We start from the raw sequence: 26,107 nt of genomic DNA on the forward strand, positions 1-26,107 counted from the left end.
GGCAGGAGGATCACTTGAGCCCAGGAGATCAAGGCTGCACAGGACCATGACTGCACCACTGTACTCCAGCCTGGGCAACAGAGTGAGACTCTGTCTCAAAAAACAAGTTGTTTTTTTTTTAATAAAAAATAAAAGTAGGACTGCAAGGACTTGGAGGAACCCCAGACCCTCCCTTAAACTTGATCATGGATGGACAGTGAGTGGAGCTTCCTAAGAGACAGAAGGCAGCATGAGTCAGACGTATCACACTTCTTTGGTTTCCCTAAGCCTTGTCTTACCGGGAAAGATAGCGAGGGGGATAAAAGCCGAGGTGAGGGAGTGCTCCCAGGCAGTGCTCAGGAGGGGAAGAGCTGGTGGGGGGTGGGCAGCCAGGCTCCCAGCACCTCAGAGCAGACCTTGGGTCATATCATCCAACCTAGGAGTTGGAAAAGTGGGAGAGCCCCAACACTGTGGACCCAGATTCTGTTGTTTGCCAAATAGAGTCAAGAATATCCAATGAAATGACCAGAAAATACAGTTCTGATTCCTGGAACTTTCCAAAACCCTGAGAAATTGGTACAGGCCAACTTACTTCCCAGGGAAAGCCCCTTAGAGCCATGGGGCTTTGCTTATATGTGCTCAAAATAATGTAAAGCTGTGTGTTCCTTTGTGTATTTTAAGGTAACATACACATTTTTGTCAAGATAGTTGCAAAAAATGTAATAATATTTCACTCTTCCCCTCCCTTTTTGAGTATTTGACTTCAGCAAGTTGTCTACAAGTGAAAGAGAAACAGGAATCGTTTAATAATCATTTTGTAAGTCTTAGTAAAGCCTTTTGATGTACTTCCCAGAAATTATTAAAATAAATGGTGCGTTATAAATACTGACATTTCAAAGTCATTTCTTTAAATGTATCCAGCGGAATCTACGTCCATAGTGACTTTATAACCACCTTTATCCATTAAAAAAAATACATGAACAGCTCTCCTGTAACAGCTAGAACTTTTATATTTCTTTTTTCCCCTCAAACTTGGTTTTTTCATTCTCTTTTCCTCCACATTTTCTTCTGATGTAATAGATTTAATTGCTTAAAAGTCTTGATCACAGCACATCATATACCTATGTAACATATACACGTATGCATATGTGTATCCATATACATTTTAAGACAGTTTTCCAGATATCATGAGTATTAAAAGGAAGTTCTCCTAGACTAAGTTACTGTTTCAGCTTTAATGAATTCACAGTTGATCTAAAAAATAAATGTTAATATATCATTAATATATTGTCATTTATCAAAATAATTATTAAATAGAAATTACATGGAAGTTTCAACTTATAATGGAATGAAGGGGCTTTTAATAAGTTAGTTTCTAAAGAAATGGACAAATAATGCTTATTGCTGGAATAAGAAAGAATTTGATATTACCTTTTTCCTATTTTTCATTTTTAGTGATAAGAAGCACTGAGAAATCATGAATAAATACATGAGATGGTAGGAGGTTTGTTATAGTCATGTCACTTAATTCTTTGAATTCTCTGAATTCCTTCTGAGTTCTGGACCAAAAAATGACAACTTGATTAGGTCTGTCCTTAATTATGTTGGAAGTAAAGAATTGGCAGTTACCTAACTTACAAAAGAAATTGTTATTCAGCCTTAAAGGTATTTAATTTTTTTAGTTTCTGGGAAGTACATCAAAAAACTTGTACCTAAACTTTTCAAACAGTTGTAAATTAAATTTGCTCCTCTTTTATTTAGAGGCAGTCTGTTTAACTAAAAATGTTCCAGAAAAGATAATTAAGCATTAATAAACATTTGTCAGTATCCTTTTTTTTGATAAAATGCTTTTAAACCATATGCTTTTTTAAATATATTTTTGTCAAGACGTTGGAGCTGGTGATGTAGCTCATTCATGTATGAAAATTGTCTGCTCTATAATCTAGTTGACAAAGTCAGTCCCTGTCAAACCAGTTAGCCGTACCACATTTGTTTGCTGTCAGTAAATGTCTGATACCATTTTTCAGTTCAATAAATATGTTATTAGGCATCCTTGTGACAGTCCTCTCGTTTCTGAATTCTAAATTCTTTTTTTTTTTTTTTTTTTTGAGACGGAGTCTCGCTCTGTCGCCCAGGCTGGAATGCAGTGGCCGATCTCGGCTCACTGCAAGCTCCACCCCCCGAGTTCACGCCATTCTCCTGCCTCAGCCTCCCGAGTAGCTGGGACTACAGGTGCCCGCCACCACGCCCAGCTAATTTTTTGTATTTTTAGTAGAGACGGGGTTTCACCCTCTTAGCCAGGATGATCTTGATCTCCTGACCTCATGACCCACCCGCCTCGGCCTCCCAAAGTGCTGGGATTACAGGCATGAGCCACTGCGCCCGGTCCTGAATTCTGAATTCTTATTCTTGGATAGGTGAATGGATGGATGGAGGGAAGGGAAGAAGGATGCAAGGAAGAATGAAAGGGTACCAAGCCCAGCCCCATGTTGACCTCCTGGAATCAGTGTTTGTTTTGTTGTCATAGGACTGATAGGGTTTGGCTCTGTGTCCCCACCTAAATCTCATCTCAAATTGTAATCACCGTAATCCCTGTGTGTTGAGGGAGAGACCTGGTAGGAGGTGACTGGATTATGGGGGTGGTTTCCCCGGTGCTGTTCTGGTGATGGTGAGTTCTCACGAGATCTGATGGTTTTATAAGTGTTTAATGGTTCCTCCTACACACACTCTGTCTCTCCTGCTGCCATGTAAGACGTGTCTGCTTCCCCTGCCACCATGCTTCGCCTTCCACCATGATTCCCCAGCCATGTGGAACTGTGAGTCAATTAAACCTCTTTTCTTTATAAATTACGTAGTCTCGGGTAGCATCTTCATAGCAGTTTGAGAACAGACTAATACATAGGAGTCCAGCTCAACAATAAAAAATCTTTGGAAATACTAAGGGGATGAAAAAGGCAAAGGCATTAAACAAGAACCGTCATCACTTCCATTTCATTCTATTATATATTTTTTAATACATTTTTCAGTGTATACAAGCATACTTTGTTTTATTGTGCTTTGCAGATACTGTTTTTTTTTGTTTGTTTTTTGTTTTTTGTTTTTTTGAGACAGAGTCTCACTCTGTTGGCCAGGCTGGAGTGCAGTGGTGTGATTTGGCTCACTGCAGCCTCCACCTCCCAGGTACAAACGATTGTGCTGCCTCAGCCTCGCAAGTAGCCAGACTATAGGTGTACACCACCACGCCTGGCTAATTTTTATATGTATTTTAGTAAGGACAGGATTTTGCCATGTTTCCCAGGCAGGTCTTGAACTCCTGACCTTAAGTAATCCACCCCCCTTGGCCTCCCAAAGTCCTGGGATTACAGGCATGAGCCACCACACCTGGCCCAGATACTGCATTTTTTTTTTTTTTTTTTTTTTTTTTTTTTTGAGACGGAGTCTCGCTCTGTCGCCCAGGCTGGAGTGCAGTGGCCGGATCTCAGCTCACTGCAAGCTCCGCCTCCCGGGTTCATGCCATTCTCCTGCCTCAGCCTCCCGAGTAGCTGGGACTACAGGCGCCCGCCACCTCGCCCGGCTAGTTTTTTTGTAGTTTTTTTTTTTAGTAGAGACGGGGTTTCACCGTGTTAGCCAGGATGGTCTCGATCTTCTGACCTCGTGATCCGCCCGCCTTGGCCTCCCAAAGTGCTGGGATTACAGGCTTGAGCCACCGCGCCCGGCCAGATACTGCATTTTTAATAAATAGAAGGTTTGTGGCAACCCTGCAAACCTATTGCCTCCATTTTTCCAACAGCATATGCTCACTTTGTGTTTCTGTGTTACATTTAGGTAATTCTCACAACATTTTCAGTTTTTTAATTAGTGTTATATCTGTTACTATGGTCTGTGATGAGTAATCTTTTTTGTTGTTGTTGTTCAAACCCAGGATAATCTCTATAAATGTGATCAGTGATCTTTGATGTTACTATTGTAATTGCTTTGGGGTGTCACAAACCACACCTGTATAAAACAGCGGACTTAAATGATAAATATTAAGTGTGTTCTTACTGCTCCACCCACTGGCCATTCCTGTCTCTCTCCTTCTCCTTGGGCCTCCATATCCCCTGAGACATTATTGAAATTGGGCCAATTAATAACCCCACAATGGCCTCTAAATGTCAAGTGAAAGGAAGAGCAATATATCTGTCACTTTAGATCAAAAGCTAGAAGTGATTCAACTTAGTGAAGGCATGTCGAAGCCAAGACAGGCCGAAAGCTAGGCCTCCTGTGCCAAACAGCCAAATTGTGAATGCAAAGGAAAAGTTCTTGAAGGAAATTAAAAGTGCTACTGCAGTGAACACATGGATAATAGCATTATGCTTATTATTGCTGACTTGGAGAAAGTTTGAGTGGTCTGGATAGAAGATCAAACCAGCCCCAACTTTTTCTTAAACGAAAGCCCAAGGCAGAACCAGGCCCTAACTCTGCAATTCTTTGAAGGCTGAGAGAGGTGAGAAGGCTACAAAAGAAAAGTCTGAAGCTAGCAATGGTTGATCCATGAGGTTTAAGGAAAGAAGCCTTCTCCATAAAGTGAAAGTTCAACATGAAGCAGCAAGTGCTGATGTAGACGCTATAGGAAGTTATCCAGAAGATCTAGCTAAGATCATTGGTGAGAGTGGCTACACTAAACAACAGATTCTCAATGTAGACAAAACAGCCTTCTATAGGAAGAAGATGCCATCTAAGATTGTCCTAGCTAGAGAAGAGAAGTCAATGCCTGGCTTCAGTGCTTTATAAGGACGCTTGACTCTCTTGTTAGGCAGACTGGTGACTTTTAAGTTGAAGCCAATGCTCATCGACCAGTCTGAAAATCTTAGAGCCCTTAAGAATTATGCTAAATCTACTGTTTCTGTGCCCTATAAATGGAATAACAAAACCTGGATGACACTTGTTTATAGCATGGTTTACTGGATATTTTAAGCACACTGTTGAGACCTGCTGCTCAAATTAAAATAAGACTCCTTTCATTGACATTGCACCTGGTCACCCAAGAGCTCTGATGAAGATGCAGAAGGAGATTAATGTTTTTATGCCTGCTAAAACATCCGTTCTGCAGCTCATAGATCAAGGAGTAATTTCAACTTCTAAGTCTTATTACTTAAGAAATAATGTCTTACTATTTGAGGAATATTATTTCAGAAATACATTTTATAAGGCTATAGTTGCCATAAATAATGTTGGGAATAACATTATAGTGTTACCTTTGATGGATTTGGGCAGTTAATTGAAAACCTTCTGGAAAGGATGCACCATTCTAGATGTCAGTAAGAACATTTGTGATTTATGGGAGGATGTCAGAACATGAATAGCAGTTTGGAAGAAGTTGATTCCAATCCTCATGGATGACTTTGATGGGTTCAAGACTTCCTTCAGTGGAGGAGGTAACTGCAGATGTGCCTGTTGTGGTGGAAATAGCAAGAGAACTAGAATTAGAAGTAGACCTGAAGATGTGGCTGAATTGCTGCAATCTCATGATAAAACTTGAACAGATAAGGAGTTTCTTCTTATGAATAAGCAAAGTAAGTGGTTTCCTGAGATGGAATCTACTGCTGGTGAATGTGCTGATATATTTTTGAAATGTACATTTAGAATATTACATAAACTTAGTTGGTAAAGCAGCCACAGAGTTTGAGAGGATTGACTTGAATTTTGTGTGTGCTTTACCTCTTTTTTATTTTCTTTTAATTTTTTTTTAAACACTTTTGTTGAGGGCTGACTTTCAACAGATTGCAGTAAGGAAGCTGTTCTGCTGCGTACGAAACCCCAGCCCGGAAGCAGGTCATCTTTGAATGGTTTAGTGCCAGGTTCCTCACGAATGTGCATTGCGTGATGGGCGAGGGGACAATCACCTTTCTGTTGACTTGAATTTTGAATGAAGTTGTGCTGTGAATAACGTGCTGTCAAACAGAATGGCATGCTACAGAGAAATTGTTCATAAAAGGAAGAATCATTTGATGCAGTGAACTTCATTGCTGTCTTATTTTAAGAAATTCTCACAGCCACCCTAATTTTCAGCAACCACCACCAGATTAGTCATCAGGCATCAATGCTGAGGCAAGACCCTCCCCACCAGCCCAGCGATTACAACCCACTGAAGGCTCAAATGATTGTTAGCATTTTTTAGCAATAAAATATGTTTTAATTAAGATATGTATTTTTTGACATAATGCTGTTGCATACACTCAGACTGGTGTATCGTGTGAACATAACTTTTCTACCCACTGGGAAACCAAAAAAAGTCAGGCGACTCCATTTATTGCAATATTTGCTTTCCTGTGGTGGTCTGAAACCGAGCTGGCAGTATATCTGAGTTGTGCCTGTATTTGAATTTGGAACAGCCCAATGTGGTCCCACATACCCCTGTTACTAATGACATACTTCACCTTTATCAGACCCACGTATAACTAAGCAGCCCCACCATAGTGCCTGATTCAAGGAGACTCACAGATACATCTTATTTGTCTCTTTGTGGATGACCCGGAGGTTTCATCACCCTGTGAGGTTCAGGGTGGGTGAGAAAGTCTGCCCTTCTTTTACACGGTGGGAGGTGGGAGAGTGGGCAAGGGAAAAGTGGTATCTCTGATAGACCAGTTTTAGAAAAAAAGTATAAGTGGCAGTTGAGGACCTGACCATTTATTCTTCCCTTAAGACTGTGCACCTCTGGGAAAGTTTTTGAGTACCTTGCTGGAAGTCTTCTGCCTGAAAGACCTTTTATTTTGTAAAAATAGATGTGGTCTGTGGTATGTCCCCACTACCCCTCAGCTTTAAGTCCTTTGGAAAGATAAATAAGCCTGTAGGGTCGACATTCTGGTCCACTCTACCTTTTTCATACCATGACTGATGTTGATGTCATTAAAATAAACAGTATCCCGAGGTCCTCCCTGCAGTTTGGTCCTCCCTGCAGTTTCAGGAGTGCCCTGTGACCCACTGACAGATGTGGGGTGCAATGCATGGGAATGCCACTGGCTCCTCTGGATGTTCCTTGCAGCTGATGGTGCCTCCCGCACCCCCACAACCTTCCCTCCCATCCCATCCCATTCCATCCCATCCCACCCCATTCCAGCTTCCTTCTCTAAGGAGCTCAGGATCACTGTTAGGCAGTGGAGGAGGCAGTGGCATCTCCGACCTGTCTCTAATCAAGGACCAGATTGCCCACCTGCCCACCCCTGGAGACATGAAGGATCCTGGGTTGCAGAAAGAAATATCCCCTTCCCCAAAAAGCCGGGGTGGGACCCACAGGTCTCAAATATTAATAGTTTCAAGCCCCTAGACTTGTCTTGGCCTTTTTTTGCCTCGCAGCCACTAGATGGCGGGACAGCATTGTTTTATCTCCAGTCCGTACGCACTAAAACTCCAGCCTGTTCTTTAAAAAAAAAATTTAATGATTTTGTAATTTTCTGATGATTGAAGAACATGTGGAAAACACGGAAAAGCACAAAAAATTCAAAATATTTAAAAATTAGTAAAGCATTCTGGTTTTTAGTTATTTAGAGGAAATCATTATGAGGCCAGTCCATATTCATTTATGAACCATAGTTTATAGAACAGGGTCTAGGGTCCTCCTTGCACTTGAAGAGGGTTCTCTCTCGATGTAAATATAACCCTATAGTCCTTGCCCCGGATATAAAGTCAAAGTTGTAACCAAATGCCTAGGCGCAGCTACAGAAAATAATAACGAATTGCTGAATTGTAGGACACAGCCTTGGAGCTGTGGCAGGTTGGGGAGGGAAGGATAAGGAAGGACTGGAGGAGGAGCTGAAACGTGAGTTGTCAGGAAAAGCAAGGGGTTATCAGGGGACCGGTGGAACCTCAGGGCCAGGGTGGAGACGACGGTCAGGCAAGGCCACCGACATGGCTTCTGCCTCGGAAAATGGGCAGAATCTGCTGGACAGGGTGAGTTTGGTCTTCATAGCATAGGCCACAAGGAGCCATTGGAGGTCCAAGGCCAAGCCCTGGCCAGCAGCAGCCTAGAAGATGTTCTCTCCTAGGAACCTGAGAAATCGGAGGCTCCCTTCTGAACTCTGCTCAAGGTCAGAATTTAGGAAAAGGAAAAAACGGGGAAGACAGGTTTCACGCAGTCTCAGATTTCCCCTGGGCCTCCATGGAGTCTCGTGTGTCTCTGCCGAGGAGTTTGTTTACCCTTCTGGTTTCCCAGTGGAAGAGCGCAGAAGAAAAGATCTATTCTCAACATTTGCTAAACTTCCTATTTTCCAGGCACTGGCTCGGATCACATGGGTTTTACCCTTGGCATCATCTGTGTTTTCCAGCCTTTGCCCCCTGGAGGGTGGCTAATAAATGCCACTTGGTTGTAATTCTCTCTCCTGGAGGCATCTTGGGCTTCTCTTCACCAGGGAGTGTTATATGTAAACACATCCCTATAAAAAAATATGTTATTTATATAATTATAAGGAAGATCCAAGTGGCAGGCTTTTTCATTTGGAGAAGGGTTAAAAAACTGTTTTAGAAGACACAATGCTTTGGAATCAGAGACAAGCACAAAGAAGGCAGACCTTAATTCATTCCAAAGAATATGTTTCAAGTTCAGCAAAAATTGTGCCATGATGCCCATTGATTGAAAGGGGCCAGATCTGGGCCCACAAAAAAAATATGAACATTGAAATTTATGCAGGCCGTTTACTTTTCAATAAAGGAAGGATTCAAATTCAGCTGCCGGAAAATTAGAGACCTGTCTCCCAAATTTGTACATAGAGAATGATAAAGATTTAATGCTGTATTTGAAGCAGTGATGACACTATGTAAACTTATAGAAGTAGCAAAGTTGAGTGAGACAACCGGGGTTCAGATCCTGGCCCTTCTTCCCACTTACTGTTTGAGAGACTGTAGCAAGTCACGTGACCTTCCTGTGCCTCAGCTTCCTTATCTGCAAAATAGAGATATTAATTTCTGCCCATAGGATTGTTATAAGAATCAGAGTAACTGTCGGCTTCCTGAATTTCCTGAATGTGCCTGCTGAGGAAGAAATCACAGAATCATGATTCTAACCCTGGGAAAACCCCTTAAAATGTAACTTACCTAATTCCCTTCATTATGATCAAGGAAAGGAAGACCAGAGAGGTGAAGCGTAGCCACCCAGCAGGACCAGGACCGAGACACAGGCCTAACTTGTGGTCCAGGGCTTCCCCCCAGCATCAGGCGGCACCCACGACTGTGGTGGCACCAGGCTGTTCATCTACATTAACCCACCCACAGAGTGGTTTTTTCCTTCCACCCAAGTGGGTCAGCAAATGTTCTTCATGTACACAGCCTCCTCTCTGCTTCACTTTGGCGGAGGGATGGTATAGGGATAGCTGTCCCAGCAGGGCGAGCAATGGGCTTTCCAGTGGCGGAGGAATGGCATAGGGACATCTGTCCCAGCAGGGTGAGCAGTGGGCTTTCCAGTGAAGAGGGCCAAGTGCACATTTCAGGAGCAGCAAGCGCAGGACACCGAAACGTAGGTGGAGGTCTAAGAATGGCAAAGCTGTAGCTTCTGCATCTGTGGGATACCTCCAGTTCTTTTCAGTTACTGCTCTTCTAGAGGGGAAAAATTAACTCTGAAGTGAAAAGGTAAGGTAAATCATCAGCTTTTCACAGTAATAGAAACCTAGAACACTATTAGCAGAGAAAAATTAAACCTAGTAATAGAAAAGTACTATGAAAACATAACCAGTTGCTTCTCACATGAACATGTGATCACAGATAGGAAATGTGAGCATGGCATTGCATGTTTAACCCCTGAGCTGCTGGCTTTCTTTCTCTCAAGGATCTATGATGGTGGGAATTTTGTTTGTTTTGTTTTGAGACGGAGTCTCACTCTGTTGCCCAGGCTGGAGTGCAGTGGTGTGATCTCGCCTCCCTGCAACCTCCACCTCCCACGTTCAAGCAATTCTTGTGCTTCAGCCTCCCGAGTACCTGGGATTACAGGCACATGCCACCACTCCTGGCTAATTTTTTTTGTGTTTTTAGTAGAGACAGGGTTTCACTATGTTGGCCAAGCTTGTCTCAAACTCCTGACCTTAGGTGATCTGCCTGCCTCGGCCTCCCAAAGTGCTGGGATTACGGGCATAAGCCACCCTGCGTGCCAGTGGTCAGTTTTAAGGGGAAAAGATGGGTGGAGTGATTAAGTAAGGACTGAAGTATGTTAGCTGTTCTAATGCTGGACCCTGCTGCCGTAATACAGACCTATTGTATCTTCCACTCAGTCTATTAGGCTATTTAAAGACAATTCAGCTTTTTCCTCCCCCTACCCCGGATGATTTGTTTTAAATTCATTTGTCAATTTTTATTGTCAGGGACCCTACCTTTTTTTTTTTTTTTTTTTTAGGGGAAAGAGGGAAATGTGGAGGTTGATATGTTTTGGTGAGGGTAAGTATTCTTCTCCTTAGCCTCTTTTAAACTGAGTTTGCTTCCCCATGTCTGTATTTTTGCAACTGAATTTCAGAGAAAAAATATATAGAGCGAATTTTCTCTCTTGTTCACAGACCTGAGGATGGCAGATGATCGAGAGGCTTGTGCAGAGTAGCAGGTGTCCTAAGCTCATTCTATCAGCTTCACACCCTTTGTAGACTGTGGTCCTGAACCAAGAAATTGAGAAAAGCATTGCTGAGAAGTTCACTTTATAAGTGTTTTGTTTTTATGTGTTCGCATTTTCCTTGTTGTGTTTGGAGGGTTGAGATGGGGAAATACAGCAACTCCTGGATCGTTTACTTTATGCAAGATCATTGAAAAATGTTTGTATGCCTCGTTTGAAAATGAAGAGCTTTGGTATGCTTCCATAGTCTCCTATTATTTTTATTATTCACTTGAGTGCCTTTAAAGAAAAAACATAACCTAATGAACTTGAACTCTTTACTTCACCACACACTTCCTGTTTTTGTTGATTAACTTACATATAGTTTGACATGTTTTGCCGTCACGTGAGTGCTGTTTTGCGGCCTGTCGTAGATTTGGCACTTCAGTGGGTTGACCGTGAGTGACGCTCATCCACTTTAACTCTCTGATGGTTTGTTCTGTTGATACTCTGTCTGTTGCTCAGCTATTCCCCTGTTGTTTCCGATTTTTCACTCTTAAAGATTGTGCTCCTGGCTGCATGTTTATGGAAATTGGTTTGTGTTTTTCCTTTGGACCCCATGTTCACAGACAGTTGCTTGTTTCCACAGGGAGCCATCCCAGGGTTGGGGGGTGCTACAATGGGGAGCCGGGGCATTTCTGCCGGTCAGCAGAGAAGGGAGAGGCCAGCCCGAGTTTGAATGGTCCTATGGAAAACTCCAGCGTGCAGTTCACTGCTGATTCAGTCACAGGCCTTCAGGGCCAGGCGGCCTGTGCCAGTCTTATCCCCTGCTGAGCTCCGAGCATGTTGAGTTTTTATTATTACAGAGAAGAAGGAAACTCACTTCCTGTCGTCTCAGGGCACAGCCTAGTTCTGATGCAAAGGGAACTGTTTTCGGATGGAGACACTAGGTACTACCTTCACTCTTTCTTTTCTTCTCTGTCTTGCTCTGTGCCTTGGTATGTTAGGACCGTGGGGATGCCCTCTGTTGAGATGTTGAGACCATGAATGAATCATCCCAAAAATATTTAGACAAAGCGGCTACGAAAACCAGAGCTCTAGTTCCGAATGAAACAGCTCTGGGGAAATGTGAGCCTGGTGGTGTGTTTACTTTCATGCTGATGAATGTCTGCAGGCAGATAGAGCTACTGGGAATCCTATTCATGGTGATGCTTTAGAAAATTAATCGCAGTGGGCTTCTTGCATGCTTATATTCCTTTCCAAATATAGAAAGGCATAATTCACATTTTGAGTAGCCTGGGGGATCCATAAGAGGATAAAACCTGTATTTATCCACTCCAGTGATGGGGAAAATTATACTTGCACCCGGAGTGGATTGTAAAAATCCGTTGTACTCTTTCTAAGGTTTTTCACTTCTTTGTAAAGTAGGCAGAATATTTTTATCCTATAATATTTTCTGATACAAGTTGCTATAGGCTCTTCAAGGAGGCCTTTTTATCTAAATAATCATGAGAGCTTGGTTATAATTTTTTGACTCTTGACTTTGTTGTAGTGAAAATGACTGAGTTGAGCTCACACTGTGAAATTAGAAGTTGCAAGAAATGGCTGTCTGCCGAAGAAGTTGGGGCAGTCTGGTTCCTTCCTGATAGTTGATGCTGGCATTATTTGTGTTCCTAGCAGAGATTTGTGCTTGTCTGAACACATCTGGAAACAAAGATAATGGTACTTGCGCATATTGGCAAGAAAACTCAACACGAAGAAAGAGTTGGGATGGTTAGGAAGCACTGGATTCAACCTGCTCTGTTAATTAACTTTCCTTTGCATTTTAGTGCACACTGAAGTGCACTGAATAAGTCATTCTACCATGATATTGTAGTGTGTTGTGATCTTGCTTGTCTGGTCCTAAGTATAGTGATTTAGTAGCCAGGTTTCTTTTTTTAAATCTGCAGTGAATTGTGGAACACAGAAGCTTTTAAGCGGATTTAGAACTTTCAATTCACTGCTCTGGTTTATCTTGGACTTTGCACTTCATGGCAGATTCTAAAACAAGAATCAGATGTTTCTTCGCAAAGTAATCTTAGTAAAAGTCTTCAGAATGTAAAAAGGGCCAAAGTCAAGGTAGTTGCATCAGCAATTAGCAAAGAGAGGAAAAAGAGGAGGATGGATAGAATGGGAAGTGATCAACTCTGGAGGAAAACATACCCTGGTCAGTTTTATTTGCCTTATCTTTCTTTGCCTCTCATCTGCACTTTGCAGAATCAGTGGGATAATGATTGTTAATTCAATTTGTAAAGCATAAGCCTATAAAAATACTCATACTTCTTCGTGGTGACTCAAAAAATATCTGAAGTGGTTCCTCCACCGTTTGTATCGTTCATCAGCTTCCGAAGAAGGACTTATTCCCATTGATCTGGACTTGAAAGAATCTCAGCGGCCTTTTCCTCCTGCCTCCCCTTTTGACAGGGTACACCAGTTCTCACATGCTTCAACATCTTCTGTTGTGAGGTCCTAGGAACCTGGAGAAACAAGAACAGCCACTTTTAGAAAATCATGTCCTTGGGGATGATCGCCAGCTGAAGAAGTTTCTAATCTGAACCTTTGAGAGCATTTTATTTTCTTTCTTATTCCCTCCCCAGCTCCCACCCCTGGGAGAACCTGCTGGGCTGAGCTCTGGACTGTTGTCTTCTTTGTGCCATTGGCTAATTAATTAGCGCAGTCTCCTGGGAGCCCTTGAGGCCCTTTCTGCTGTCCAGTAGCTGTTGTTTATCTGATGATCTGCTCGGTTCCAGCAGCTGATTTCCAAACAGACAGTAACTCTATTCGCTGCTAGGACTGGGATTACAAAGCATGCGTCCTCTGACTGTGCTGAGAGTGAATTACTGCTCACACCCAGGCTGCCCCGGGGACTCTACACAGTTTGTTACAAAGGAAGGAGACTCCAAGGATGACACTGCCTGCTGGGGCATTTCCTGGAAGGATTTTGGTGGTGGCATTAAAGGAATTTCAGTTTAACGTTCAGCTCAGCAGTCACTGCTAGGAGACCTTGCAGGTTTCATGGAGAGTTGTAAATTGCCCCCGTGGCCCTAAATACACCCTCAATGCTGCAGAGGGGCACCTTCCAGAGTCTGTGCTTCCTGAGGTATGTCAGGTTCCATCTTCTGTCCAGGAACCAAGGAGCCAAAAGGCTGTGCACAGCTGGAGAGGCGTTCGATACAGTGGAATGAGCTGGTGTTCTCCGCCCCACACGGGAGTGCACGTCGGCACCATGCAGGAATGCGAGGCCAACATCTTCCATCAACTTCTCCGCTTCCTCGGGCTCTGGAAGTAGGCAAGGGGCTTGAAACAAGATCAGAGACAGCAATGAAAGGTCAGAGCCAAGAGGGCCCATGCAGTGGACAGACAGGCTTTTGTCTTGACCCTCAAGCTTCAGAGGGTCCGAGATGCTCAGACCCTCTGCTGCTGCCCGTGTTCTGCACGTTGCTTTTGTTCTGTGCTTAAAGCTACTTACTGGAGATCGTCCCAGGAGAACGCCCACGCCTGACCTGAGACTCATTCTGTAGGTCTAGAGCAAAGCATAGGAATCCGAATTTTAACAAAGATGAGAAACTCTGGAATAGGAGACTTAGTGTTATACCTCGGAATGAATCTAGGCTCTATTCCTCTCTAGCTTTGTAATTTTGGACAAGCTGATTTCATCTCTCTGTGAAATGGAGTTAATACCTCATAGAAGATTAAATGAGATAATATATGTAAAGTGGTAAATGATGAAAAAGTGACATTATGTATTTAATCTTGTTGTTAGTGCTGACACAGAGGAGTAAGAAGTTTAGAAGACTAGGCAGATGGATAAAGTCACAGTGAAAAATAGAAAAATGGGGCGTCTAGGGAGCCCTCTCAATTAGCACAAAAAATTATGAATCCAGTGATCTTTAGAATAAGCCAGATCTTGAAATCCATTTGTAGCAAGCAAGTGACTTTTAACTATTAAATGGTAATTATTAGTTTAGCGTTTTGAATAACTTATTTGCGTGTAATAAAAAGGTTACACAGTCAGAGTTCTTTCCACTTTTGCTTGCTGTCTGCTCCCAGCTCCCTGTAACACAGATAACTACTCGGAAAGACAGACATCATAATGAACCAGCGTCATTGTCAGAAGTAAATACCCAAGATTTGTTGTCTCACGGCCACGGAAAACTAGGACACAGACACACAAATACTGAGGTTCAGAGTGGAAGTTTAATAAGCAAAAGAAAGAGAAGAGCTCTCTCTGCTGCAGAGAGAGGGGTCCAAGAGAAATGGGTTGCTGGTTCTGCAGTGGAATGCAAGGAGTTTCATAGATGAGCTTGAAGAGGTGATGGCTGATTTACATAGGGTGCAAAAGATTAGTTGGACCAGGTGTGCCATTTGCATAGGGCATGAAAAAGCTGACCACCCCACCCTCATCTTTTATTATGCAGCTGGTTCTCCACCTGGCCAGTGCCATGTTACCTGTTTCCTTACTGTACACATGGTGACAAAGAGAAGGGAAGATGGAGTCTCCCTGTTAAACATACCTGGCCCTTAAGTAGCCCTTTTCTATTGGCACAGCTGCTGGTGTTCACCCGTGCAAGCTTCTAGCTTGCTTATCTGTGTCTGCAGCTCGATTTTTGAGGCTGCTCTTTGTTAAAAAAAAAAAGAAAAAAAAGAAATGATTTGGGGGCTGCTTTTTGTTAAAAGGGAAATTCTGTGGAGGACTCTTATACTCTTACTATCTGCCTAAATCATTTCTATCTCCTGTATCAGTAACAGTAATAATCATAATGTTTATTTACCACTTAAAACAGGACACACACTGTTCTAAATGCTTTGTGAATATTAACTTGTTTACAAGCTCTGAGCTAGATGCTGTTATTTTGTCCTTTTAACAAATGAGGAAGCACAAGCACAGAGAGGTTAAGTAACTTGCCCACAGTCACACAGCTATGCGGTAGAACAGGGATTCAAATCCATGCAGTCTAGCCGCTGAATCCATGGGTTTATCTTCTGCACCATCCTTCCAGTGTCTCTTTATGCAGATACAAGCAAATCTAAACATATTTTCTTTTCTTCTCAGTTTTTTTCAAAAGGTAGCACACTGTTGCCATTGTTCTGCACTTTGGTTTTGTTCTGCACTTAACATGAGTTATTGGAAATTGTCCTGCATCAGAACATAAAGAGCTTCCTCATTCTTGTTTACAGTACTATGTGATTTTGATTAAAGAACCCTCCCTTTATGATCCAACCTGGTTATTGTGGGAGCGCGTGACTAATTGAATAAGCTTATGTCTGCCAGATAGCTCTTGTAATTGAGGTGTGCTATGAAGGTTCAACATTGGAAATGGGAGAGTCGGAGGAAATGAGGGAAGAAAACTTATTACTCCAAAAATGTTTCCACGTAGTATTAGGTCTCCCACCTGAAAGAAATACTCGAGCAAAAGAGTTGTCCTGCATTCCTGCAGAATCAGCAGGAAGCGGCTGCCCTGAATCAACTCCCTCTCAGAAATCTGTTCTCTTCCTATATGTGAACTTTGAGCCTAATGAGACTGTACCTAATGAGTGTCTCTGCGGCAGCCTTGCAACAAGAACTGGTAAAATGGAAGTGCGGGTACCAGTGTGCCCCTCCCTCACCTGCCCCTGACATGTCCTGCTGGTCACCAGGCAGGATGGCAGCTCCATTTAGCTGATCTCCACCTAAACTGGAGGTGGCCCAGGGCCTCTGACTGTGGTGTGTCTTCAGCAGGAAACGCTCTTCACTCATTCACAAAACACTGTTGGGCACCTGCTATGTGTTGGGCACTGTTGTAGAAGCTGGGGAACTGCAGTGAAGTAGTCCAGGTCCTGCCCTCATAGAGTTTATACTCTAGCAGGAGACAATATAGCTCTAATTTGAGATCAGGTGATGAATTTAAAAGTTAAAGCAGGGGCCGGTGCGGTGGTTCACGCCTGTAATCCCAGCACTTTGGGAGGCCGAGGCGGGCAGATTACCTGAGGTTAGGAGTTTGAGACCAACCTACCCAACATGGTGAAACCCCATCTCTACTAAAAATACAAAAAAAAATTACCGGGCATGGTGGTGTGCACCTGTAATCCCAGCTACTCCGGAGCCTGAGGCAGGAGTGGGAAGGAAAAAGTGGATATAATAAGGGTAGTAACTCATGTCGGCCCTGCGGGCTGTGGTCAGGACCCTGGAGTTCCTTCCCCACATATGAGGAAACCACTGGATGGCTCTGGGCAAGGAACTAATCTGACTGGATTTATCTTTTTTTTTTTTTTTTAAGTACAGGGTCTCTGTTGCCAAGGCTGGAGTGCAGTGGTGCGATCTCGGCTCACTGCAGCCTCTGCCTCCCAGGCTCAAGTGATCCTCCCACCTCAGCCTCCCAAGAAGCTGGGACTATAGGCGTGCACCACCATGCCTGGCTTTATTTATTTATTTGTATTTTTTGTGGAGACCAAGTTTCTCCATGTCACCCAGGTTGTTCGAACTTCTGGCCTCGTGATCTGCCCACGCTGGCCTTGGAAAGTGCTGGGATTACAGGTATGAGCCACCACACCTGGCCTTACCATTTTTAAAAGCTCATTTTGGAGAGAAGCCAGTTAGGAGGCAATGGTGGACATCAGGTCAGAAGATGATGTAGCTTGAGCCTTCCAGGGTCCTGGCCTGAGGGAGCAAGCAGCATGATGCCCAATGAACTAGGGTTGTTGTGTGCAGAAACAAGGGACAGTGGCCAGCTCCACTGGGTAGGAACCATTGTGGGTGCCCTGGGTCCTGCCATGCCTTGTGATCCTCCGCAAGCAGATCTGAGCTGTGCAGGGGAGAGCTGCACCAGAACTGGGGCCAACAGGCCAGCAGGGACACCCTGAAGGCTTCTGAAACCCTGGAACAGAGTTTCACAGGGAGCCCTGGGAGGGCTTTAAGTGGTGATGGTGGGATCTGGTTTCTCTTTTTTTTTTTTTTTCTAGACAGAGTCTTGCTCTGTCACCCAGGCTGGAGTGCAAAGGCATGATCTCGGCTCACTGCAACCTCCGCCTCCCGGGTTCAAGTGATTCTTCTGCCTCAGCCTCCCTAGTAGCTTGGGATTACAGGCACATGCCACCATGCCTAGCTAATTTTTGTATTTTGTAGAGACAGGGTTTCACCACGTTGGCCAGGCTGGTCTTGAACTCCCGACCTCAGGTGATCTGCCCGCCTTAGCCTCCCAAAGTGCTGGGAATACAGACATAGCCACCGTGCCGCGCTGATTTCTCTTTTTAAAGGAACACTCAGGCTCACAGGAATCTTGAGTGAACATTACCCACTCTCCTCCTCCATCCCCACATTTCTCTTATCCATTGGCTTTGTTCTGCCCAATCTTTGCCAGTCTGTCCTCTTGCCTCCTCAGGCCACATGGTTAAAACATGGCAGCCACCAACTCTCATTTTAATCACCTTGACAGAGACTGACCCATTTTCTCAATTTCAGTTCTCAAATTCCCAGGGAAGAGGGCTGATTGGCCCAGCCTGGGGATCAGGTGCCCCCTGGACCAATCAGTGGTGGCTGCAGGGTCAAGTGGGCCGGATGGCAAATCACTTTCTACCAATATGGTGGCTCTCATTGTAACCTCAAAGGGAGAATGGGGGTGAAAGGGATATAATCCCCGGGAAAGAAGGTACCCTAAAACAACACAGCTCTTAGGTGGAAACCTAATCTCTTAGACTCTCATTCTTGCCGAATATATCTATAAGCAGTGGACTTTTCGTCCCTCTCCCCCTTTTTTTCTGATGCTTTCCTCCTGATGCCTTCTAGACAATCATTTGCACCTTTTCTTTGTCTCCAGTTACATGCTTTAATCTAATCATCAGGGTTTGCTTCTTCAAAGTTAAGCTATGGACGGAGTTTTCCCAAAGCCAGCTCTTCTTAGGAAGATGAATTCAATGGGGTTGAATTGATAGTCACTCACAAACACACATCTGTGGTCTGGGAAGATGTGGGTTTAACAAAAAGCTATTCTGGTTAGAAGGAAAAATTAATATTGACTGACTCAAATCCAGAAAGAGGAAGCAGATACCAAGTTCATTTTGAAAAATAAGAGTTCATTTTAGGGGCAGACTAGCTAAGTTCTTTTGCTTAGAAGGAGAAATTAATATTGGCAGACTCAAATCCAGAAGGAGGAAGCAGATATTAAGTTCATTTTGAAAAATAGGAGTTCAATTTAGGGGCAGGCTAGGTATCACCCTTTTGAGATATTTACCAGGACTGAGGACCATATTTCATATTCAATTTTAAGGTACTTTTCATAACCATGGACAGTGTTTTCTTAAAGTGTTTATCTTTCTTCTTCTGTTGTGTTCTTTTTATGTAACCACTTAATTTTCCAAATTTTATTCTGATAGAACCAGAATCCTTTTATTTTTCACATATCTAATTCTGTTTTTCTCATAAAGGATGCTTGCTAGTTTTGTTTTGCTCATCACTGAGGATGAGCTAATGACAGCTTTAAAAAAAATCCCAGCTTGTTTTTTACTTTGATATCATCATTGAGATCCATACCACAGAAGAAAGAAGTAGGACTTTATCTCTGAAAGGATTTCAGTGCATAAACTGTGACTTCCAACCTGCTAGACTTCATGCTACTCTTAGGATCTTTGAATGGCCTTAAATTAGCTGCAGGACCCAGGAAGTTTGCTCTGAAATTCAGTTGACATGTTAAGAACCTACTTTAGGCCAGACACAGTGGCTCACACCTATAATCCCAATACTTTGGGAGGGCAAGGCGGGTGGATCGCCTGAGGTCAGGAGTTCAAGACCAGCCTGGGCAACATGGTGAAACCATGTCTACTAAAAATACAAAAATTAGCTGGGTGTGGTAATGCACGCCTGTAATCACAGCTACTCAGGAGGCTGAGCATGAGAATGGCTTGAACCTGGGAGGAGGAGGTCACAGTGAGCTGAGATCGTGCCACTGCACTCCAGCCTGAGTGACAGAGAGAGACTCCATCTCAAAAATAAATAAATAAATAAAAACTCTACCTGTTCAGTGTTCTTTTCTTTTATCCCATTCCAGTATTTTCTGACGGGTTGTGGAGAGCACTGGTTGAAGCCCACCCTGAAACTACCTTGGTAGAGGGGTTAACTGGGCCAGGAGACCTAATTTCGGAAAGGTCACAGATTATATTCCACCCTCCACAAAAGTAACCTGGAAGATGAGTAAGTCCTGTCCTGAATTTTAGTATCAAAAACAGTGTTTGTTCAAAGAAAAAATAGTCTAGTAGAGAAAGTACACCCTTTGGGGTCAGATCACTAGGAATCACATACCAACTCTGAACTTGAATTTTCTTATCTACACAAAGGCAGCATGGCTGTGAGAACATGCAGTGATTTTATAAAGCTCCTGGCCCATAGGTGGCAGGTACTAATAAGAAATAGCTACGTAAATATACTTCTTTTGGACTTATGTACTATTTTTGCATTGGTTGCCTCTGCTTTTGAGGTCTTACTCAAGACATCTTTGCCCAGACCAATGTCCTGGAGAGTTTCCCCAACATTTTCTTCCAGTAGTTTCATAGTTTCAGGTCTTAACTTTAAATCTTTCATCCATTTTGATTTAATTTTTGTATATGGCAATAGTTAGGGGTCCAGTTTCATTCTTTTGCATATGGTTATCTAGTTTTCCCAGCACCATTTATTGAAGACGTTTTCCTTACCCCAATGTATGTTCTTAGCCCCTTTGTTGAAAATGAGTTTACTGTAAATGCATAGATTCATTTCTGGATTTTCTCTTTTTTTTTCCATTATTCTGTGTGTCTGTTTTTATGCAAGTCCCATGCTGTTTTCGTTAGTATAGCTTTGTACTATAATCTGAAGTCAGGTAATGTGATTTATCCAGTTTTGTTCCTTTTGCTCAGGATGGCTTTGGCTATTCTAGGTCTTTTGCGGTTTCATATAAATTTTAGAATTTTTTCTTCTATCTGTTGAAGAATGTCATTGGTATTTTGATAGGGATTGCATGGAATCTGTAGATTGCTTTGAGCAGTATGGAGATTTTATAACAATTTTAATTCTTTGAATCCATGGCCAACTGCCTGGATTTGGACTTGCTGTGCCCCCTCACAACCGTGAGCTAGTTACTTCCCTACCCCAAGCCTCCGCAGCTCATCCTTAAAGGGGGTTACGATGATATCTGCCTCCCTCTTTGAGTTGCTATCAGAATTCAGTGAGGACATGCAGATGAGAGTTTTAACAATATCCAGGCCCCTAGTAAGCACTGACAAATGTTAATTATTATTGTTACTTGTAAAATGGGCATGATTATCCCCCCTCTACCTACCTCTGAGGCGCCTATCAAAGACCAGAGATTTTGTGTGTTTGAAAAGCTGTGCACACATATTTTAAAAAGTACAGAGAATGCTGTCAATAGCAGTCATTAACAGGGTGGCAATAAGGAAATCCTATTGCTGCCTGAATAATGTGTCCTTGAACAGTGCAGAAACTCCCTTTGCTGACATATCTCCAAGGGGCAGGAGGTGGGGAGACATCACAGGAAGTACCTGCTGCCATTGCACCTCCCATCTAATTTTGTGATGATCATGAAATGCTTCACCTACTGCATGCAACTGACTGCGTTCCATGAGAGGAAGCTGGTGCTCTGCAAAGGGTAACAACTCACTGGATCAGGTCACGTGGGCGGGTGGACGCAGAGCTCCGACTAGCCCCAAGTCCAGTGCTCTTTTGTGTTGCTTCTTTGTGGAAGGAAATGTGAAGAAAACCCAGCATCACCCTGTAAACCAGACGGAACACAAAACAGCGGAGGAGCCCAGAGAACACAAAACAGATTCAGGACCATTTCTCTTTTAAAAGTAAAATGGCCACATGGAAGAAATTTGACTTTCCGAAAGTGGAGGATAAAGTCATGTTCAAGGGGAAAAACAACAATACAGCATCTGCAGCTTAGACATACAGAGCTCATCTGTAATTTGGAGTAAGATAGGAGTGGGGGCGGAGAGGGGGAAGGCCGTGTCCCTTCAGAGATTCTGAGAAACTCCAACCATAGAAGTCCATGACAACTCAAGTGCAGTACCCTTGACCCCATGTTTGTCAGGTAACAAGCTGGGTTTTGACTTTTATTTTGCTGCTTCTAACTCTGGCTAGGCTCCATGGGAGAAGGGCAGGCAGATCATTCTAGCAAATACTCCGGGGGACAGGGTTGCGGACTTGGACCTGCCCATCACCAGCTGGGTGACCTGGGACAACCCTGTCTCCCTGTGGACCTCAGTTTCCATATCTGTCAAATGAAGTGGATATGATTCTATTCATTCATTTATATAACAAATATTTATTGAGCAACTTATATGCTGGGCATTGTTCTCCCTATTGGGGATTCAGTGATTTTCGGAACAGAGAAATGTCTTCCTCCTGGAGCTCACATTGGATGGATGGCTGGCAAGATGGCTTCCCACCCTCATTGGAAATGTGTCCCTCTGCCCGCTCCGTGGTGCCTCATGCCCCACCACAGTGCCTACCTGCCAGACTTTTGGCAAACTGGACCACCAGTTGTCTGGAGATTGGAAAGAGCCTACTTTTTTGTTGTGATCCTTCTGTGCCTTTTTCCCCCTTTTAATGTAAATGTTATTAAAACATAACATCCACATAGAGTGTGCACATACTGATAAATTTTCACCAACAGAAACACACGTGTAACCAGCACCCATACCAAGAAACAAAATATGACTCACCCTCAAGAAAGACCCCGTGTCCATCTGGTCTCTGATCTCCACCGTGGGGAAAACCATCTCCAGATTTCTGATCCTAGCTGTTAGTTTTGTTCTTTTTAACTTTGTATATACCCTTTTGTATGTCAGTTCTTTCGCTCAGTGTTATATTTGTGAGGTTTATTCACATTGCTTCACATTGCGGTGGTTTGTTCCTTCTCGTGTAGTATTTCATTAGATGAACATTCAACAATGTGTACATTTGACTGCGAATGGACATACGGATTATTTTCTGTTGGAGGCCATCGCTGAATGGTATTGCTGTGATATGCGTGGACCCATCTTGGTGAACGTGTTTGCTTTTCCCAGGGGAGTTGCTCTGGCATAGGTTATGTATACATTCTATTTTAGTAAATTCTGCCGGTTTTCCACGATGGGTGTACAAAGTAGGTTCCCACCAGCGATGTTTGTTAATCCAGGGGGCTGAACATTTTGCGTCTTTTACACTGTAGCCATTCTGGTCAGCTTGTACTGGTATCACATTGTGATTTTAATTTGCATTTCTCTGGCATCTAATAAAATTTGCCAGGGGACCCTGTTCCACTTAAACAAGACAATTAAACAGAGCCGTCTGTCCACGCCAGGTCTTTTCTTCAAGGATATTGCAGTTTTCTTAGGCATCCCCCCTTTCACGCTGGTAGTAAAATGAAGAGGCGTTACTATACGCACCTCCACAGCCCCTGACTATGGAACTTTATATTTCCCCAGTAAGAAGAAGAAAAAGGTCTCAGGGCGATCCATCCAGACCACCCGGGACCGAGTGCCTACGTATCAGTACAACATGAATTTTGAGAAGATGGGCAAATGCATCATAATCAACAACAAGAACTTTGATAAAGTGACAGGTAGGTATGTGGGCGTGGGTTAATCTTTCTGGTTCCCTTTCATCTTCTCCTATTTGTATCAGACATTTATGGGATAAATGCTGCACCCCCCTACTGTGGCAGACAGCCCCTCTGAAGGCGGGGTTGCTGTATCCAGGGGAAAGGGTTATGTGGAAATGGAGAACGTTCAGTCTAAGGTCCCACCACATGTATTAGCTGATGCGGGGCTTTCACCAAAGGGCTGAGAATCCAGGAGAGCCTTGGCTTTGATGGGAGCTGAGTGTTACCAGGAGGCTCACCTGTTGTGGCAGCCTGCACTGTTAGCCTCCCCTTTGAGTTTGCTTCAGTTCATTTAAATTGTGGCCTTGCAAGGCACTGTATATACTTGGAGTGTTTCTGCTGCAGCTGGCGCCAGTACATTTAGCGCCCGGCCCACTGGTACCCGCATGTGGTATTCAGCCAGGGGATGCTCACCTGTGGACTCGTTACTTGATTCCCACAGGTATGGGTGTTCGAAACGGAACAGACAAAGATGCCGAGGCGCTCTTCAAGTGCTTCCGAAGTCTGGGTTTTGACGTGATAGTCCATAATGACTGCTCTTGTGCAAAGATGCAAGATCTGCTTAAAAAAGGTAAGCGCTGCCAGGAGTGGTGACTCACATTTGCAATCCCAGAACTTTTTTTTACCATTGTAACCATTTTTAAATGTATAGATCAGAACAACATTCACATGGTTGTGTTACCATCACCACCATCCATCTCCAGGCGTTCTTTCATCTTCCATAACTGAAACTTTATCTCTGTTAAACACTAACTGGCTATTTTCCCCTTTCCTCCAGCCCCTGGCAACCACCGTTCTATATTCTCTCTGTGATCTTGACTACTCAAGGTACCTCCTGAAAGTGGAATCATGCAGTGCTTGCCCTTTAGTGACTGGCTTATTGCACTTAGTATAATATTTTATTCTCTTTAACAAATACTTGCATGATGCTTATTATGTTTCAATGTACAGATAAGGAAACCAAGGCACAAAATGATTCAGTAACACTCCTGATGTCACAAAACTAGCCAACAGCAGGGCCACACCCATCAGCCCCCATACATTGTACCTATCCCTCTCTCTTAACTTCTTAGGTAAGTCTGATCCTTTGAAAGGAGCCCAGTCCCCAGCTCCTCCCCTCCCCTCCCTTGTACCCCTCTAGTAGTCAGAGGCAGCTGCCAGGCTGCCTCTGGAAATGCTGCATCTGAGGCCCCCCAGAACTTACACCTTAACTCTTCAATGTTCGTATTGTTTGCTTGCAGCTTCTGAAGAGGACCATACAAATGCCGCCTGCTTCGCCTGCATCCTCTTAAGCCACGGAGAAGAAAATTTAATTTATGGGAAAGATGGTGTCACACCAATAAAGGATTTGACAGCCCATTTTAGGGGGGACAGATGCAAAACCCTTTTAGAGAAACCCAAACTCTTCTTCATTCAGGTAACCTCTCTTCAATGCCACTACACTTGAAAATGGGAAAAGATGATAGAGTGACAGGGATGGCATCATTTTTACAAATCCAAATGCTGTTTCCGTATTCAAATTAGGGTTTAATTTTTCTATCTCTGAATGGTTAGCATATGTGTTTCCACTAGATCACAAATTATGAAAGTTTCTTTTTTTTTTTGAGATGGAATCTCGCTCTGTCACCCAGGCTGGAGTGTAGTGGCGTGATCTCGGCACACTGCAACCTCCACCTTCCAGGTTCAGGCGATTCTCCTGCCTCAGCCTCCTGAGTAGCTGAGATTACAGGCACGCACCACCATGCCTGGCTAATTTTTGTATTTTCAGAAGAGATGGAGTTTCGCCATGTTGACCAGGCTGGTCTCGAACTCCTGACCTCAAGTGATCCACCCACCTCAGGCTCCCAAAGTGCTGGGATTACAGGTGTGAGCCTCCATACCCAGCCACAAATTATGAAGGTTTCTTTAAGACATTGCAATACTTTTATTTGCTTTGCTTAGTAATTTGACACACATTCATTCATTTATCTGTTCATCACATTATCATTATCATTGAGCTCCTAAGTATGCCAGACACAGTTCTAGGTATTGGGACACAGCAGTGAACAGGACATACATTTCTGCTCCCAACTGCATGGAATGATGTCTACTTTGATACTTAGGCTTGCCGAGGGACAGAGCTCGATGATGGCATCCAGGCTGACTCGGGGCCCATCAATGACACAGATGCTAATCCTCGATATAAGATCCCAGTGGAAGCTGACTTCCTGTTCGCCTATTCCACGGTTCCAGGTATCACGTCCATTGTCTGCCAAGCATACTTTAGTCCATTCCGTCATCAAAACACAGACTTGGGGGCAGTATTCGTTTCCTCTTGCTGCAGTAGTGCATTACTACAAACACAGTGGCTTAAAATACACAAATGTATTATCTTGCCGTTCTGGAGGTCAGAACTCCAAAACAGGTTGTCAGGCTGCATTCCTTCTGGAGGCTCAAGGGAAAATCCATTTCCCAGCCTTTATGTGGCGTGTTAGAACCGCCTGCATGCCTTGGCTGTGGCCCCTTCGTTCATCTTCAAAGCCAGCACCTTTTCATCTCTCTGAGCCTTCTGTCGTTACAGTGCTCGCTTTCTGACCACAGCTGAGAAAGGATGCCTGTGATTAGATGGGACCCACCTGGATACTCCAGGCTCATCTCCCCATGTCAGTTCAATACCCTCAACCACATCTGCAAAGTCCTTTTTTCCACATCAGGTTTCATGTTCATAGGTTCCAGGGTTAGGGCATGGACATCTTTGGGCACCATTATTCTGCCTACCACAGAAATGCATTCACTTTTCTCTCCAGGAAAGCCGATTTATTCATTCATAAATAAATGAATGAATGATTTACTCATTCATTAATGAATGAATGATTCATAAATAAATGATTTATTCATTTATTAGTAGTAGTATTTTGGAAATAATGAGGACACACATTTCTATAGTACTTTACAATAT

At 43.4% G+C, this 26,107-nt stretch overlaps 1 protein-coding gene across 4 annotated transcripts in view; it reads left to right on the top strand.

The window, feature by feature from the left end:
- The window catches only part of CASP7 (caspase 7), a 49,271-nt gene that overhangs the window by 19,320 nt on the left and 3,844 nt on the right, over positions 1–26,107 (top strand). For all 4 annotated transcript variants that reach the window (XM_007964119.3, XM_007964117.3, XM_007964118.3 and 1 more), the window contains exons 3-6: positions 22,994–23,130; positions 23,612–23,740; positions 24,411–24,586; positions 25,272–25,401. In XM_007964119.3, the coding sequence (XP_007962310.1) occupies positions 22,994–23,130; positions 23,612–23,740; positions 24,411–24,586; positions 25,272–25,401 (572 nt within the window). The remainder of the gene's footprint in view (positions 1–22,993; positions 23,131–23,611; positions 23,741–24,410; positions 24,587–25,271; positions 25,402–26,107) is intronic.

Source organism: Chlorocebus sabaeus, chromosome 9 (assembly GCF_047675955.1).
Source record: "Chlorocebus sabaeus isolate Y175 chromosome 9, mChlSab1.0.hap1, whole genome shotgun sequence".
Taxonomy (NCBI): domain Eukaryota; kingdom Metazoa; phylum Chordata; class Mammalia; order Primates; family Cercopithecidae; genus Chlorocebus; species Chlorocebus sabaeus.